The sequence below is a fragment of the Bubalus bubalis genome, chromosome 1 (assembly GCF_019923935.1).
Source record: "Bubalus bubalis isolate 160015118507 breed Murrah chromosome 1, NDDB_SH_1, whole genome shotgun sequence".
Classification (NCBI taxonomy): domain Eukaryota; kingdom Metazoa; phylum Chordata; class Mammalia; order Artiodactyla; family Bovidae; genus Bubalus; species Bubalus bubalis.
Window position 1 is genome coordinate 104,198,598 of NC_059157.1, and position 18,705 is coordinate 104,217,302.

The following is an 18,705-nucleotide window of genomic DNA, read 5'->3' on the forward strand; positions in this document are numbered from 1 at the left end:
CCGAGCTCTGTGAGCGCTGCTTTTCACCACCTTTTATTTGGTCAGACAGGGGGCTCAATAAATCTTTAGTTCTGTGGACTCCCCTCGTGGAATTGTTGAAGGAGAAAGCTTTTTGCAAATGACTGGAAAGCCCGTTGCAAACATAAAGTGCTTATTTAGATGCAAACTAAAAAATCCAAGGTGCCTGTGACTCATCCGGTACCTATTGTGCTTGCTGCAAAGACGCGGAGGCTTGCCTGTGTGATGGGTGCCATTTGAGAGCCACTTAAAGAACTCCCTGGTGAATGAATTTGGTTGCATTATTCCCGGGATCCTTGCGGAGGACCCGCATTCTCAGCGCTCGCTCGGATCTTGTCCTCCTCCTTTGACACTTTCTCAGCCCTCTCCCCGAGTTAGCTCTGACCCAGGGTGCGGCGGGAGGGGTTGGCCCACTGGGAGGCAAGGAGCCAAGGGAGGGGGGCTCTGGGGGTGGTGTTCACCCACTCTGCTTTTTAGAAAAGAAAAGGCAGCATTAATGCCAGCATCCAGAGCGATGCCTAAGAATCTAATGACAATGGTATTACTTGCTTTCAAAAACCCTTTTATCATTTCCTTTTCTTCTCTATCTCCTACTACCCTGTTATTACAGATCAGGGCTTCATGACCAAAAAATGCTGAATCCATTTGGTCAAGTTTGTCAGATGGGTGACTAGCATTGTGTGAAGACCAAAGGTCTGCATGAATGATTGCATTTTTAATGAATTGACCGGCTATTTGGCATCTCATGAACAGAATTTAATGCTGTGTACTGCAAACTGCTGTGAAGGATAATAGAGACAGCTTTTCCAAGGCCTATTTTCAGTCCTAGAAGAGGGAGGAGGCTACATTTTAAGGTTGGTGAGGGTTGGTTCCTTTAGACCTACAAGCGAAGAGGGGAGCATCCTTGTCCATTGGGGTCTAAGATGGGAGCTTGTCCCTCAGGTCGCAGGTGGGTGAGTGCTGTGCATTCTGGGAATTCTTCCTGTATGAGACAGAAGCCAATTCAAAGTTTGCTCTTGTTGGTTGTGTCTTAAGTGGTGCAAGTAGAAGTGTGTGTTAAGCATGGCTGCTGCCAGCAAAATGGTGCTTTTGTGCAAGTTACAAAAAGATACCCTCTCCTGGCTGGTGAGTTGTAAAAAAGTACCCTCTTTTGGTCTACTCCAGGCTTGGGCATGAAGCCCTGGCTGAATTCAGTTCCCACACTCCAGCCACAACCAGCACAACCTCACCTGCCAGCCCCATGAAAGAGTGTGTGGGTGGAGTGTGTAGTTCAGTTCAGTTCAGTTGCTCAGTCGTGTCTGACTCTTTGCGACTCCACGGACTGCAGCACGCCAGGCTTCCCTGTCCATCACCAACTCCCAGAGCCTACTCAAACTCATGTCCATCGAGTCCATGATGCCATCCAACCATCTCATCCTCTGTTGTCCCCTTCTGCTCCCGCCTTCAATCTTTCCCAGCATCAGGGTCTTTTCAAATGAGTCAGTTCTTTGTATCAGGTGGCCAAAGTATTGGGGTTTCAGCTTCAGCCTCAGTCCTTCCAGTGAATATTCAGGACTGATTTCCTTTAGGATGGACTGGTTGGATCTCCTTGCAGTTCAAGGGACTTTCAAGAGTCTTCTCCAACATCACATTTCAAAAGTATCAATTCTTTGGTGCTCAGCTTTTTTTATAGTCCAAATTTCACATTCATACATGACTACTGGAAAAACCATAGCCTTGACTAGATGGACTTTTGTTAGCAAAGTAATGTCTCTGCTTTTAAATATGCTGTTCACGTTGGTCATAGCTTTTCTTCCATGGAGCAAGTGTCTTTTGATTTCATGGCTGCAGTCACCATCTGCAGTGATTTTGGAGCCCAAGAAAATAAAGTCTCGCACTGTTTCCATTGTTTCCCCATCTATTTGCCATGAAGTGATGGGACTGGATGTCATGATCTTAGTTTTCTGAATGTTGAGTTTTAAGCTAACTTTTTCACTCTCCTCTTTATCTTTCATCAAGAGGCTCTTTAGTTCTTCTTCACTTTCTGCCATAAGAGTAGTCTCATCTGCATATCTGAAGTTATTGATACTTCTCCCGGCAATCTTGATTCCAGCTTGTGCTTCATCCAATCTAGCACTTCTCATGATGTACTCTGCATAGAAGTTAAATAAACATGGTGACAAGATACAGCCTTGATGTACTCCTTTTCCTATTTGGAACCAGTCTGTTGTTCCATGTCCAGTTCTATCTGTTGCTTCTTGATCTGCATACAGATTTCTCAGGAGGTAGGTCAGGTTGTCTGGTATTCCCATCTCTTTCAGAATTTTCCATAATTGTTATGATCCACACAGTCAAAGGCTTTGGTGTAGTCAATAAAACAGAAGTAGATGTTTTTCTAGAATTCTCTTGCTTTTTCAATGATCCAATGGATGTTGGCAATTTGATCTCTGGTTCCTCTGCCTTTTCTAAATCCAGCTTGAACATCTGGAAGTTCATAGTTCACGTACTGTTGAAGCCTGGCTTGGAGAATTTTGAGCATTACTTTGCTAGCATGTGAGACGAGTGCAATTGTGCAGTAGTTTGAGCATTCTTTGGCATTGCCTTTCTTTGGGATTGGAATGAAAACTGACTTTTTCCAGTCAGTCACTGCTGAGTTTTCCAAATTTGCCAGCATATTGAGTGCAACACTTTCACAACATCATCTTTTAGGATTTGAACTAGCTTAACTGGAATTCCATCACCTCCCTAGCTTTGTTCATAGCGATGCTTCCTAAGGCCCACTTGACTTCACATTCCAGGAGTGTAGAGGCACACCCTCAAAGGTGGGAGAGGTAGGTTGGAACTAGAAGGCTGGGAGGGGTAGGGTAGGGTTGGAACTAGAAGGCTGGGAGGGGTAGGGTAGGGTTGGAACTAGAAGGCTAGAGGCCCAGGGCCTGTCCTAGAAGCTCTCTTTATGCAGCTCTTCCCTCACTCCTCCAAGGCTGATCTGATTCCAATCTCATGTCCTCTCTGAAGGTGCATATTTGTGGTGTACACATTGGCTATCCTCAGGCAGGGATCCCTGGATCCAGTTTAATATTCCTTGTTCAAGGCTCTGAAATAGGTACAGCAGTGACATTCATGGGTGGCGAGGAGCTAGGATGGTATAATTGTTGGGTGGTGGAGGTAGTGATGTAGCAAACCAAACACAGTCCATTATTTCTGTAAATCATACATTTCTGCAAACATGTACTAAATGTCCAGCAATCACACAAAAGGCATAGATGCTATGGGAGGAATTCTGTTCTCAGAGAGCTAAAAATATTATAAAATCCCTAACAATCCCTTTACTTTTTAACAGCTTTTATCAAGATATAATTCACATACCACCCAATTCATCTAAGTATAAAATTAATGTGGGTTTTTTGGTATGTTTACAGAGTTATACAACTGTTCCCCTTTATTTTTAACACATTCTTTATGGTATTAGTTTTAGCATTATAGACACATCTGATTTTCCTTCTCAACATAGCTAGTCAAGTAATAAAAGTCAAGTGATAGCCAATCAAATGATAAAAGTCAAGACCATTGATTTGGCTGGTTGGTTTGCAGTATCCTCAGAGGGCTGGGTTTTCACTGGTTACACACAGACAGGGAAGTTTACGGCAGAACTGTGGGTCATGCGAATGTCACACCTGGGCCGTGAGGAGGGCCTGCATCAGGATTCCTGCAAAAGGAGCCTGGTGAGGCCACAACATGTTTACAGAGGAAGCACCATGGGAGGTCAGGGGTGACTGAATTAAGCTGTAGACAACTTGGAAGGGCTTCGCAGAAAAGGGGACTGGTGTGATCAGCCTTGGAGCATAAGAGGGCCAGAGGGCAACCCAGAAAGAGATGAGATTGCAAAGGTAGAGTGAGGCTATATTGTGGAAACCTTTGAATCTTAGACTGTGAAGGTAACTTCCATTTTTATTCCTCAGGCCAAGGTGACTGAAGGGTTTTGAGTAGGGCAGTGGACATTTGGGCTCCAATTCTTGGGGAATAATTCTGAGCATGGTTGAAGGGCCAATTAGGAAGCTGTGGGAGGTCATGGGAGCCTAAAAGAAGCAGGTGAGGTAAGAAAGGAAAGACGGGGCATATTTAGAAAACATTTCAGAGACAGAGTCTATAAGCACTAATTGTTTAGCTACATTGGTGTATCTAAACAAGGAGATGAGGAAGAGAAAGGAGCTGAACAAAATCCAAGATTCCAGAAGAATGATGTTGCCAGTGAGAGATCATCAAGTCAAGATGGTTTGGTGCTTTGATGGTTTGGTTTTTAACATTTCGCCTCATAGGAGCCAGTGGTATATCCAGGTAGCAATGTGGTCTGGATATCAGATTAGAGGTGAGGTTGGAGATTTGAGGAGGCTTAGCACAAAGCCTGTGATTATTAACTTGGGAATCAGATAGACATGAATTCAAATCCTGGCACTGCCTCATACTAGCTGTGTGACTTGGGAAAACTTCTTCATTATTCCAAGAAGCTGGAAATGAAGCTAATAATAATACCTAAGGGTTATTGTATCACCACCTCGATGGACATGAGTTTGAGTAAACTCCGGGAGTTGGTGATGGACAGGGAAGCCTCGCATGCTGCAGTCTATGGGGTTGCAACGAGTCGGACATGACTGAACGGCTGAACTGACTGGCTGAAGGGTTGTTGTGAAAACGAAATGGGTTAAGGTTTTGACATGCCTTAGCACAATGTGGTAAATTCTCAGTAGAAGGCAGATTTTATTTGGGGTCAAGTGTTGAAGCTATGGAGTAGATGGATAAAATTCTGGGAGAAAGAGTGTAGGAAGAAAAGAGGTAGATAGGGAGAAGGAAAAGGGGAGATGGAGGTGCTTGACCGGCCACAGAGGCCACAGGCTGGAAAGCGACCTCCTTTTCCCAGGGTGCTCCACGGCTCTGGAGATGTCCATGAGAGCCATGACAAATCTGACTCAGGATGGAGGAAGGGACAGAGGAGAGGAAACATGAAAAGAAGGGAAGAGAGGCGCAGAGCACCCCAGAGCTGGGGCAGGACACGCTTAGGGCTAGAAAGTGATGCCATTCTGATGGAATACACACAGGCTCGAGTCAAAATCACAGAAGTCCACTCCAGCGACCAAAAGACAATTCTAAAACACCTCATCCTTGTTTTTCTTAAACTCTATGAGGGAAATAAATATTTAACAAACAGGTCATGGCCACAGTTTCTGCAGTTACCTTTCTCCCTCATCCACTCCTCTCTCCGTCCTCACAGATACTCCCAAACTTTTCTCTCTCCTCTCTGTCTTTTGTCCCTGGCCCTGTTGTCTCCCTCCCTTTACCAAAAACAAACAAAATAGCAGCAGGAACATTTTCTCCTAATCTCACCTCCCTATCTCTCTGCTTTCTCCCTACAAAGTTAAGATTCATGAAAGCCTCAAGGATGGTGGAAAAGTAAAACCAGAATCCTCCTTGGGGATCTGCAGGAAAGGAAAACTTCCAGAATAGTTATTTCTCTCCTATCACAGGAGTTTCATCTCACCTACAAACCATCGTTTAAAAGAAAAAGAGAGAAAAGAAAATGTCCCAGTGTTAAGCTGCACTCACAATAACCCCCGTGCCCTAGATGCCAAGCCTGTGCCTTCAACACAGCAAGGGCAGCTTCCCTAGGTGGGGTCCCTTACCACCTGACCTAGTCACCTCTCTCCTAAGCCTGGAAGGAAAGCCCAGCCTTACCTGTCGATGCTGATGGCACAGAGGTTCAGGATGCTGGCTGTGCACATCATGACATCCAGGGTGACGAAAACATCGCAGCAAACTCGGCTGAAATTCCAGACCCCACCTGTCACCTGGGCATCAGAGACAAGGATGTTAGTGTTTCCTCCCAACAAGGGGACAGCAACCCAATCGACTCTACTGCCTTCCCTGGGCTGTCCTGCACAGACGTAGACATGCCATCTCTGTGGGTACAACCTCATCACCAAGGGTAGGCAGACCTTGAGCGAATGTCAGGGTGCCTAAGATTGCTTGCCTGAGAAAGGTCAAATTGGCGGAATGTCAGTACTGAAATGGATCTTCTGAATCAAATATTCCAGCATTTCTCAAAGTGCAGTCCTCAGTGGGGTGCTCATTAAAGACGTAGATTTCTGAACCCTTTCCTGGACCAACTGAGTCACAGTGTCTGGATCTGGGGCCCATGAATCATCTTTTTAACATGAACACTCCCCACCCATCACACCAAGGTTTGTGAATCACTGATCTGTTTCAACTAGAGTCTCTTGATGAAAGTGAAAGAGGAGAGTGAAAAAGTTGGCTTAAAACTCAACATTCAAAAAATGAAGATCATGGCAACTGGTCCCATTACTTCATGGGAAATAGATGGGGAAACAGTGGAAACAGTGTCAGACTTTATTTTTTGGGGCTCCAAAATCACTGCAGATGGTGACTGCAGCCATGAAATCAAAAGACACTTGCTCCTTGGAAGAAAAGCTATGACCAATCTGAACAGCATATTAAAAAGCAGAGACATTACTTTGCCAACAAAGGTCCGTCTAGTCAAGGCTATGGTTTTTCCAGTGGTCATGTATGGATGTGAGAGTTGGACTATACAGAAAGCTGAGTGCCAAAGAATTGATACTTTTGAACTGTGGTGTTGGAGAAGACTCTTGAGAGTCCCTTGAACTGCAAGGAGATCCAACCAGTCCATCCTAAAGGAAATCAGTCCTGAATATACAATGAAAGGACTGAGGCTGAAGCTGAAACTCCAATACTTTGGCCACCTGATGTGAAGAACTGATTCATTGGAAAAGACCCTGATTCTGGGAAAGATTGAAGGCAGGAGGAGAAGGAGACAACAGATGTTGAAAGGGTTGGATGGCATCGCCAAGTCGATGCACATGAGTTTGAATAAACTCCAGGAGTTGGTGATGGACAGGGAGGCCTGGTGTGCTGCAGTCCATGGGGTCACAAAGAGTCGGACACAATTGAGGTTGAGCTCATTGTGGTTAAGTGATGTGCCCGTAGACGCACAGCTAATGGTAAAAGCTTGGGTGACTGCCAGATGTGTGCGCTGTGCCAAGACTACCTCTTCGAAGCCCTCCACCCAGTGGAGAGCTCACCCTGTTCAGGAAATAAACTGAGAACACATTTTTCATAAACCTTCCCTCCACAATAAAAGTCTATCTGGCTTCTGGTTTTAAAGCTTGGAAGATTTAACAGCATCTGTAAGAGACTATGTAAAATCAGTCTGTGCCAGTGCTCCTGCCTTCATCACCATGGTCCAGCTCACCAAGACGTGGGGGGAAAGGTGCGTCCAGGGCATTGGAAAGGGGCCCAGATCCTCTTTACTACTCACAGAATCAGAGAAGATGGTTCTGACCTCACGCATGTACACATGTGTTCCGAGCTCCATAACTCTTCCAAGTAACGTATATAAATAAGTCAGGAATTTAGATGATTTAAGTTATATTCTAGCACCTTTCTACTTTATTAAAAAAAATTTTTTTTTACATAAGCTAATTGAGCCAGAGAGATATGTCAGGGAGACAATCACTTTCATGCACAAATGCGTCTTGGGGCCCGGAGGCTTTTGTGCTCTTGCCAGCTTCCAGCCCCTGGGGCTGCCATTCTTGGGCACCATGGGTCTCAAGGGAAAACTGTGAGGCTGGCCCCCTAGGCTTAGCTGGGTGAAACATAGATTCAGTAGCCTCTGAAGTAGCTTCTCAAGGAAAAAACGGCCAACAATAGTGCACGAAAATGCCGTTGTTCCTCTAATTTTTCTCATCCAGGAGTCTTGTTACATCACCAGACCACTTCACTGGGTATCCTTGTTTTATGGCGTTAATGCACGTTCCTGAAAGGCTCTCTGTTTCCCCTCCACTAATAACTTTTCCCCATAGAATTATTTCCTTTTCAGCATTTGATCTTTTCCTTATATTTGGTCATCTCCAGGCTCTAGTATGAGAAACTCTGACCAAAAGTATTTTAAGAGCAACAATGAAAAGTTCAAACTAGTGATGAAGTCATCATTTCTGTTCATTTAGTTGTGGATTTACTTTCTCTCTTTTAGTCCAGTCATTTGGTGCTATGTAAATAAAAGCCTAATAATGAATATATATGAATTCTGAAAATGAAACATTTTTTTAAAGGGACATCCGTTTAAGGCAGCCAGGAGAATAGAAGAAGGTTTTGCTCAGTCCATAGGACAGTTCTATGCTATAAAAGCTTCTTGCAAAAGGTGAAATTTGTATGTGGCAGTGTGTTAGTCACTCGGTTGTGTCTGACTCTTTGTGACTCTGTGGATTGTAGCCCGCCAGGCTCCTCTGTCCATGGCATTCTCCAGGCAAGAATTCTGGAGTGGGTTGCCATTCCCTCTTCCAGGGGATCTTACCAATTCTGGGATCAAACCTGCAGGCAGAATCTGCATTGCTGGCAGATTCTTTACTGTCTGAGCCACCAGGGGAATTTGTATGCTAAATCTCTTTTAACATCTCTTTGTATGCTAATCTCTTTATGTAACTTAAATTGGGGGAAACCATTTTTTTTTGGGGTGAAATTGTGAGTGCCTGTTTATGTGTGTTGGGGGACTGTGTAAGTGAGAGAGGATCATTAGAACAGTAGCAAACCCCAGGCTTGCTGGATGTCCTGTTTATTCACTTGTTTATTCATTCATTCATCCATAACACAAGTTATGTGTTAAATAACTTGTGTTATGGATGAATGAACTGCAAAACTCCTATTAGTTCATTAGAGGAGGGTATATTATGTGTTTTTTAAAAAGAGTTCTTCAGGCCCTGTCCTTGTAGAGTACTGAAGAAGCAAGGCATTCTAAATAAAATAGAGATCATCATGAGATCCTAATAGCATTAATAACAGCTAACATTTATTGAGAACTCAGTCTATGTGGGTCACCAATCCACATGACCCATTGCAGAAATTTCTGTAACTTTGGAACTTGATCCCTGAGGTTTTTTTTTTTTTAACTGTATGTGCTCTCAAAGATTTTTGAGGACAAATTATACACTTATTTGATAGGAGATTAAATGACTGCTACTTAATCTGATAGGAGCAAGGAGTTTTTCTTATTTGCTGCTGCATCCCTCTCCTAAAGGAATCCCAGCCTGCAAATATACTCTGACAGGATGAAGGTCTCTGACATAATCTGTGTTAATACTAACAATTACATACATGGCCTCTGTGGCTGGTTATTGTCCTGCCAGAGAGGGCTGTTGTTATCTTCATTGATGAGAAAGAGACTAACGTTTGAAGAGGCGCAGCACCTTGGCCCAGGAAGGCATGGCTCTAGAGACAGAAGGGGCACCGGAATGTAGATCATTATGCATCGCTGTACGGGGGTGTCGGGTGAGGAGGGGGCAGCTGTTGGAAAGGGATGGAAGTGGGTGGACACAAGGAGGAAGAGAAAACCATGTGCTCATCAGGGAATTTTGTGGGACAGACCACATCACCCCCCTCTTCCAGGGAATGGGAGACCTTCTGATTGCTTGCATCCCAGGGTTGCAGAAAAACAGTGCAAAACAGTGGGGGCCCGCAGACTTTGGAGCTAGTGAAGTATATACCGGGCAGGTCCCTGGTTTCTTGAGCTCCTCAGGGCCAAAGCCCTCAAGCTGTCCTCTGGCTTCCAGGCCCCCACGGGGCTACCCCATTCTGGCTCTCCTCTCCTCCCGTCTCCAACTCTGCCAGCAAAATACTCACTCTCCCCTTGATCTCAGCTCAGTATCAAGAAGAAAACAACCTGATTAGCTATTTAAGTAATTCCCGCTAAGGTGCCATCACCTGGCCTTCTCTGGCGCTTGCTCGTCAAGATGTGTCTGTAATTGGTGGTATGTATAATGAAAATACCTTTATTTTCTTAAAACGAGTCCTCCACACCAAGTAAATAATAGTGAACAATCAGTAGCAGCCAAAAACATGCTAAGTAACTCTCACAGCAACCCAATGAGGTAAATATTCTTTCCAATTTATAGATAAAGAAATAGGAGTCTGAGAGGGGTTGAATAATTTGCCTAAGGACACATAGCTAGTAAAAGTAGCTGGAATTTCAAACCTTAATGTTAACTATGACTCTGTTTTGCCTCTCAGAGGTCAGCACCTTGCCACGCTGCTTCTGAGACGTGTACAATTTAACTCCATTCTCATATCACAGGAGGGGGAAGACTTGGCCTTGGTCCATCCATCCACCCACGCGTCCGGTGTTTATTTGAGGGCCCATTATGGGGCTGACTTTGCTGGGGTGGGTGTACTGAAATGAATTAAACTTGTGAGATGAATTAAACTGTATTGTGAGGCCAGAATATAGTGCGTGTGGAGGGGGTGGGTTGGCAGGGGGTGGCAGGGGAGCGGGTAGTCATGTGTGAATGCGAAGGGGTGAACTGAAGGCCCGGGAGAGGCACACTAAGAAAATATCTATGATAAGTGCTGACAGTGAGATGAGTACAGTGTTGGGAGAAAATGGAAGGTAAAGTGATTTTTGAAATTAAAGCAGGAGAAAAGCAGAAAAAAGAAATCTGATTGATTTAAGGCTTTTTAAGAGATGTGATTCTACCTTTCCCCTAAATTTTAATGAATAACTCACTTCAGAATTAAACAGCAGCCAGGTGGTGTTACTCTCACTTGCTAATGAATATAACGGACTCCCTTTGGCAATACAGAAGAGGGGGGGAGCGGGAGAGTGTCTTCAGGTAGGGAAGTTGGCTATTGATTTTCAACAGGCACAGCCTACGGCAGCATTTCCCAAATGCACTGATAAGGCAGCATTTTCCAAATCACCTGAGGCTCTTGTTAAAATGATTTTTAGGCCCCATTCAGGATAATAAATACCTCCAGTGATTCATGCTGTCTGGAAGGTTTGGGAAATACTGGTCCACAGGATGTTGTGGGAGGGCGGGGCATGACTATCTTCTGAAATGGTTATCCCTAAAGAATATATGTGTATATATGTTCCTAAAGAATATATGTATAATATATGAATATATTTGTGTGTATAATGAAGTCAATTTGCTATACAGCAAAAATTAACACAACATTGTAAATCAACTGTATTTTAATAAAACAGAAAATATTAAAAGAAAAAGAAATGGTTGTCCTAGGGCTCCTGAAGCATCCTTTATCCCTTGGGTGCCTTTGACCTTATAGTTCTTTCTCAGAAGAGTGTTTTAAATGCATAAAATAAAATACAATGAATCACAAAGGATACCAATTATATCAAACTGTAGTTACAAATTTTTTAAAAATATATGTGATTCTTTAATAATGCATTAAATGACAAGACCTAGGTACAGGCCTCAAATTCCTATAGTTTCAGAGTACTGATGAGTGTAAATGCTCTTTTGGTGTCTGTAAAAACTGTCATGTGATTTGAAAATATAAATATCTGTGACTTCTACTGGTGACACAAAGGATTTCTTCTGCTGTGGGTTGATGCTGACATTCATAATTGAAGGAAATGCTTAATTTTGGTTTAGTAAAATAAAGAAGTAATTTTGTTTATATCCAAGTTGATGGACTCCCCAGATTAAGAATTTCTGCTCTAAGGGGTGGAATTTTAGTTTTGGGGAGATATCCAAGGGGTAGATATGGAATTACTTCTTTGATTAGCCTCTTCACTCGATTTTTGTTTGCCGCAGTCCAGTTTGGTACATTTAGAGTAGACCCATCAGTCTGTATTTTGAACAAGCAGCTCCCTGTCATGAAGGTTTAGCTCAACCCTGAGGCCCATTCCCACAGAGAATCCTGGTCACTAGGATATTGCCATAGATTTCTTGAGGTTGGATGACACTTTAGAAATGATAGCAGAGGGACTTCCCTGGTGATCCAGTGGCTAAGACTCCTCATTCCCAATGCAGGGGGCCCGAGTTTGATCCCTGGTGGTGGAACTAGATCCCACATGCCACAGCTAAGACCTAGCACAGCCAAATAAATAAATATATATTAAAAGAAAAAAAGAAATGACAGTAGAAACACTCTCCAAGCCCCTGCAGCTTTGTAGTCTATGACTTCCATCAAAATCCACAGTTTGGTGAAGAGACTCCTGGTGTTTTTGTTTCCAGAGCTTAAAATGCTGTCATTTGGGGTTTTTAGACAATGGTGAAATTTTCCTTTAAAAAGTCTTTATTTTTAATAATCAGGATCATTACAAGGTCCAAAGGCACCTCTCTCCCCAAAATAGCACTGTTCTTTTCTGTCACCATCTTCTGACCTGGACCATGCTCTCTGTGATGAGCACTCCTGCCTGAACCCACTTGGCACTTTTTTGCTTGTTTATATTACCTGATCCTCAAGTCTTTCCTTCAGTCCACACTGGGACCCAAATACTCTTCGGTTAGTATTCTCAATGTTCCCCTGGCTGCTTACGCTGCCTTTCTGCCCTGATACAAGTGCATTAAACATCACAAAAGGTGCTTAACCGAGTGGAACAAGATGGGATGTTTGTGCTTGGAGAAGGAGCTCTAAACAGACTGCAGCTTCTAAAGCAGGAAATTAAAAACCTGAGAGGGAATCTGAGACAGAACTATTTGGTATAGCCCAGAAAAGAGTTTTCACAAAAATGCTGCAAACTGAATTAAAGAGATGGCCAGGGCCCTCTGGAATATAATGTACTCTGAGGTCACCTGCGTGATTTTTGTCCTCAACTTCTCTGCCAGGCCTGAGGACAGAGAAATCTGAAGAAGGGTATGACTGGCCCCCTCTCAGTTCAGTTCAGTTCAGTTCAGTTGCTCAGTCGTGTCCGACTCTTTGCGACCCCATGAACCGCAGCGCGCCAGGCCTCCCTGTCCATCACCAACTCCTGGAGTTCACTCAAACTCACGTGCATCGAGTTGGTGATGCCATCCAGCCGTCTCATCCTGTCGTCACCTTCTCCTCCTGCCTCTAGTCCCTTTTAATATATTGTCCAAGCCCAGCCTTCTTGTGTGCCTTCACGATGAAAATGGTACCCATGAAAGCCACTGTGGTGCATTCTTGCTGACAGTGTTCCTTCTTCTTTCCAATTGTCCTTGGAGTCTACTGGGAATCCCTGTGATTCCTGAGCAGTTGATGTGTTCTATGGAAGGTACACATAACCTATGCCAAACTGGTTATTCTCTTCAGTGATTAATTCAGAGAAAATCATGTGCTATAAACCAATCCAATCCAAGTACATCTGGATACTTCTAATAGAAATTCTGGGATATAGATGTTCTCTCTTGCTGTGAATGGCATGGTGTGCAATGTGAGGTCTATAGCTTACCCTTTGCCAAAGGATAAGGCCAGGATATGGAAGAAGACAAAGCTGAGAGAATTGTAGAGAGATGGAACTAGCACCCTGTTCAAACTGTGCCTGCAGTCCACCCTACCACAGGAGAGGAGAGCCAGTGCATTTAAAGACAAACAGTGTTCATTGTTTAAGTCAACTGGAGTTAAGGTTCCTTTTACTTACAAATTGAAGTGTATTAACTAAGATACTTATAGATTGCACTTTAGTTATCAGAGCACTTTTTCAGTTGTGACAGTTGAGCCTAAATCAACCCTTTGAGTTAGGGAAAGCGTAGCTGCCATTTTCATTTTATTCATGTATCTCCATGCCTTCTGACTCCCAATTCTGAGTCATTCTCATAGCATGACTGTATCAAAATAACATTCATCCCAGTGAATTCCAGCGGAAGCACAAAGTTATATGACATTTTAGTGCCTATCTCTCCCCCACATCTTGTTTTAATAAAACCCACATTTTCACTTTTTCTTTTCTATCCTCCTTGTGACGAAAATTGGCCTTATGTTCTGGTTCTGGCCAATTAGACTGAAATGAAGTCCCTTAGAGAGATCTTCAAGCTACTCCAGGTAAGGATTTTTTTTTTTTCTTTCCCTGCTGTCCCCACCCATCCTATTTTTTAATATGGCCATGATGCTGAGGGCAATAGTAGCCCTCTTGTGAGCAGCATGAGGAAGTGAGTCAGTTTACCAAGGATGGTGAACAGAAAGAATGGGAGAGTCTGGTCCTTCATGACACCTGAGGCAGCTGACTCAGTACCCACACAACCCCTTCCTCCAGAATTCTGGTTATGTAAGAAAAGTAACTCCTATTTGTTTAAGCCACAGTGAGTCAAATTTTCCAATATTTACAGCCAAAACATTCGTAACTCAAACAAACTGGTATCTGGCATGATGAGCCAATTTTCCTTTGAAGGAGGAGGTCTGGCCAATGTGAGCCAATATTCCCTTCAAACAGTATGGATGCATTCAAATCAAAGTACAGTAATCTGGGAATTTGACAGTTAATTTTGCACTCTCATGGTGTCTTCTTATATTCATCCTGTCCCCCTGGGGACCCTCATGCCCACAGTAGTCTCTATGGTCAACAGCGCATCCTTTACTCCTCTTTCCACTTTGGTATGATCTTGTAATTACTAGACCAGCTACCCAAACTGTATTGTCATTAAGACAAGTTAGTGGGAGTAACAGTTTGTTCTTCCCTGAGACACATGGATTTATATATTCATGATTCCTTTAAGAGCTCAAAGTGCTCTTACTTCTCTTTAACCACCCAGTCTGCTTCTGAAGTCCACAGGAAGCTGGCATTTAAGACTAAGGAAAATATACAGACTGGGGTAGGGTAGGGAGACCTGATCCTCTGGAATAGAATCTTCTGTTATCTTAATTGGTTGTCTGTTAATGATAGTTACTTAATGCAATATTTTGTCTTTTGTTGAGGCAGGCCCTTAGTTGACTGTTGGAAAAAGTGATGCAGAGTTATTGAGTTGCATTTACTAGAGCCTTGAAGACAATGGGTAGGACCAAAAAGAGGTCACAAAGCCTATTTCCCAGTGGAGAGATGTCTTTGCTCCTCCAAATCTTTTTGGTTTGATTTCAGACTTATGTGACCATCCTCTTGACCACTGAATGCCTGCTTGTTGTAAATAACCTGTTGGACAGAGGGTGTATTGGTTTTGATGAGGAGAAACAAGAGCTTCTCCAGTGGAGAAAGCCAGAGATATAACCTGCAGGAAGTCCACTAAGGCCTTTGGAGAGAATTCATGCTGGCTTTCTGCAGACTCAGGTGCTCCTCTACGCTCAGCAGTAGAGTGGGGGCACCATCCATATTGGCAGTTGGGGCCAGAAGGGGATACAGTGAGTGTCTAGTGTGGGAAAGTCACACTGTCCATCTCCTATACCAATATCTACAGAGATTCTCCAACCATGATCCATCCAGAGTCCTGGAAACAATCACAGATGGACAGCTAAAGAGGGCCTAAGTGCACAGACACCAAACGCCTGGTTTTATTTCAGATGCAATTAAGATGCTTATCAGAGGGAAGGTTCTCTTCCTGCATTTTTTTCTGACATTCGTCCTTCTGAAAGACTGAAGAAATCCTTATAGTGTATAGGGATAGACAGAAACACTTTTGAGTGGGGTGTGGGGATGTTCTGAAGTGTTGACTAATCCATCCACACTGGGTTATGGCCACTAAAGTCTTCCTCTTTCTTGAATAGAAATATATGCTTCTAACTCCTTTTCGGTATCATTATTAAAAAGTAAAAGTAAATAGTTCATTGTAACAATAGATGTAGCTGCAGATGGTGTAAGCAGAAATGTTCTATCTAATGCATATTGTGAAGAGCAGATTCATTTAACCATTCATACATCAAATATTTATTTAGCACATATTATGTGCCAAGTAGTATGTTTGTACTATGGGGAAAAAAGGACAAAGACATGGCTTCTAATTTCAAGAATGTTTCTAATTGGGTTAGGAGGGCATGGCAACCCACTCCAGTATTCTTGCCTGGAGAATCCCCAAGGACAAAGGAGCCTGGTGGCTTACAGACCATGGGGTCACAAAGAGTTGGACACGACTGAGTGACTAAGCACAGCAATTGAGTTGATGGAAAAGTCAAGATAATCACAAGATCCTTTACCATCAGGAACATCCTAATGGAAAAATAAATGCATAGTTTTTACTCTGAGTATTCCCTTAGCCTTGAAATCTATCCCAGTCAGCCTAGTTGCTTTTATTCTTGAATTTCCTTTTCTGTCTTCTTGATTTTGTTCCTTTATCTCTCCCCGTTGAGATCATAAGTCTAATTTTAGTTCCCAGTCATTCTTTAATATGGTTACTCGGGCAAGCAGTCTGTGTTCGAGGTTTTTGCTCTCCTGTGATATGTCATACTTAATTAACTGTCATCTTCACTATTAATATTAACTGAGATATTAATTTGATGAATTTTAATTTCTCTTAATCATGGCATCATTTTGAGCCTTCATTGGATACCTCTTTAGAATGATACGCAGTGCAGAGGAGAAATATTAATAGTGTATTAAGGTATTTTTTAAAAACTCCTTAGTAATTGCATGTTTTCCTGGTAGGAATGTCTGTTTCTTGAACAGGTGTGGGCACCCTGATTTCCTTGTTAGCAAATGGATGTTTTGTCTTGATCACCTCCTGACTCTGTTTTGCACTTTCCAATGAAAATACTTTCAAATTTAAGAAATGTTTCTCTCTGGAAGAATTCTCCAGGGTCTGCTGCATTATCTAATGGGTGAGGGCTCTGTACTATTAATGGAGGCATCAAAAATAAAAATTTGGTCTTTTCCTGTGGAAGCAGAATGTGGAGAACTGGTACCCAGGAGGAAAGGGCTGAGTCTAAGGGCAGCTGAGCCATCAGAAGTCTGATCCGTTCGCAGACTGTTCTTTCTCTCTTTTTTTCTCATTTTCTCTGCTCTGTTTCTCTTACCTTCCCATCCCCCTTTCCTGTTTCCTCTCATTCAGTAAAAAAGATGTCGTTAAAAAAGAATTGCTCTGCCCTCGCGGCACACCCTCACCCATATGTATTAGTATATTGAAACACTGATGAGGAGGCCACTGGACTGCCTCCCCCAGCCCTCCACGTCTTTGCAGCGTGACTGACACCGGGAGCAAACCTGGTGCGGTTTTTAGGATGAATCCTGTTACTCAAGTCCAGTCACCTGGATGCTGGAGGCCCAGGGAAGAATCATTCCCAGCTCTCTGTTTCTGATGTGGGCAAGTAATGCTGCAATAAATGCTGCTCTCAGGACCTTCAGTTCCCTCATGAAAGGGAGAGTAACAGGAACTCTCCTTCCTTCCCCAGACCCTGGATCACGACAGGGAGCATTCAGAGACCAGGTGCCAGATGCTCAGGGATGACAAAGACAAGCACGGTCACATGGGCAGCTTGCACTTGCGACCTACTCACCTCCAGGTACACCACCCAGGGCATTACCAGGGTGGCCACCAGCAGGTCCGCCACGGCCAGGCTCACCACCAGATAGTTGGTGGTGGTCTGCAGGGCCCGTTCCTTCAGCACAGCCACACACACCAGAACATTGCCGAAGACGATGGCCAGGATGAGTGCACAGTAGGAGAGGGCGTAGTAGGCGTGCGGGCGGGCCCGGCCGGTGCCTGTGGAGTTCTCTGCTGCACAGGTCGCGTTGATGTGGCCCCCCAGCTGGTTGAGAGGTGCCATCGCCTGGAGGGAATGGGGTAACTCCCACGTGTTTCCTGGGAGGAGATACAAAACAATGTCAGTCAAGTTAGACTCTTTGGAGTATGACTTGCTTGGGTACATTTTTCAATTTATTTCTTCAACAGATATTTTATTGAGCACTTTCTATATGCCAGACACTATTCCAAGCCCTGGATATACAGCACCGAGAAAAGGGATAAAACCTCCTGCCTTTGTGAAGCCTCCATTCCAGAGGAGAAGACAGTAGTAAGATAAATAAAACATGTGGTATGTTTGATGAAGGTCTTCACAGGTGGCTCAGGGGTGGCTCTTGCCAATGCAGGGGATGCAGGTTCCGTCTCTGAGTGGGGGACTTCCCCTGGAGAAGGAAATGGCAGCCCACTCCAGTATTCTTGCCTGCAGAATTCCACAGACAGAGGAGCCTGATAGGCTACAGTTCATGGGGTCACAAAAGAGTCAGACACAACTTAGAGACTAAAAAAAATGACAACAATGTGTTCAATGATGATATGTATTTTGAAGAACAATAAATTAGGGAAGGAGGTGAGGACAGGGTGAGGATTGTGTGTGTGTGCAATTCTCTGCTAGTGTGGGGAAGTCACAGTGTCCATCTCCTATACCAACATCTAGATGGACGTTGTGATTTTCCCACACTAGACACCCAATAGGCGGTCTGAGTGCAGTTTTTGACTTGAGTGGTCAGGAAGCCCTCAGGGAGATGGTGACCACTGAGTCATGACTTGGAGGACCCGAGGAAGCCGACGGCACAGAGCCAAGCAGGAGGAACAGCAGGTACAGAAGGCAGTGGCTGGTGGGTGGAAGGGGCTGCAGGGAGACCAGTGTGCCTGGAGCCAGGTGAGGCAGGGACAGAGTGGAAGGGTGTGGTTGAGAGGTCATGCAGGGCCCTTGAAAGAACCTCACTTGGGCTCTGAGTGAGCTGGGTAGCCGCTGCAGGATTACAACCCCAAGTCTACTACTTCCTAACTCTGGGGACTTGGGCATGTTACTTCACCTTGCTGAGCTTCATTTCCCTCCTCTGTGAAATGGGGAAATAATGCAACTTTTCCAAATAGGGATTTTGTGAAGATTAAATGAGTTATAATATATGTAAGACATTGATAGCCATGCCCAACACCTAGAAAGTGATGTGTCAGCTCTTTTTCTCTGATTGGTCCTTTTCTCTTAGCTTCCCACACCTCTTTCCTTATTCCCCTCCCACTCCACCCCCCTCCCATTGCCTGC

General features: G+C 43.9%; 1 protein-coding gene across 1 annotated transcript in view; it reads right to left on the reverse strand.

The window, feature by feature from the left end:
- The window catches only part of DRD3 (dopamine receptor D3), a 57,453-nt gene that overhangs the window by 28,253 nt on the left and 10,495 nt on the right, over positions 1–18,705 (reverse strand). Inside the window, exons 2-3 of the mRNA XM_025284342.2 lie at positions 17,194–17,498; positions 5,725–5,837 (exon numbers count right to left, since the gene is read on the reverse strand). Coding sequence (XP_025140127.1) covers positions 5,725–5,837; positions 17,194–17,463 — 383 coding nt within the window. The 5' untranslated portion in view covers positions 17,464–17,498. The remainder of the gene's footprint in view (positions 1–5,724; positions 5,838–17,193; positions 17,499–18,705) is intronic.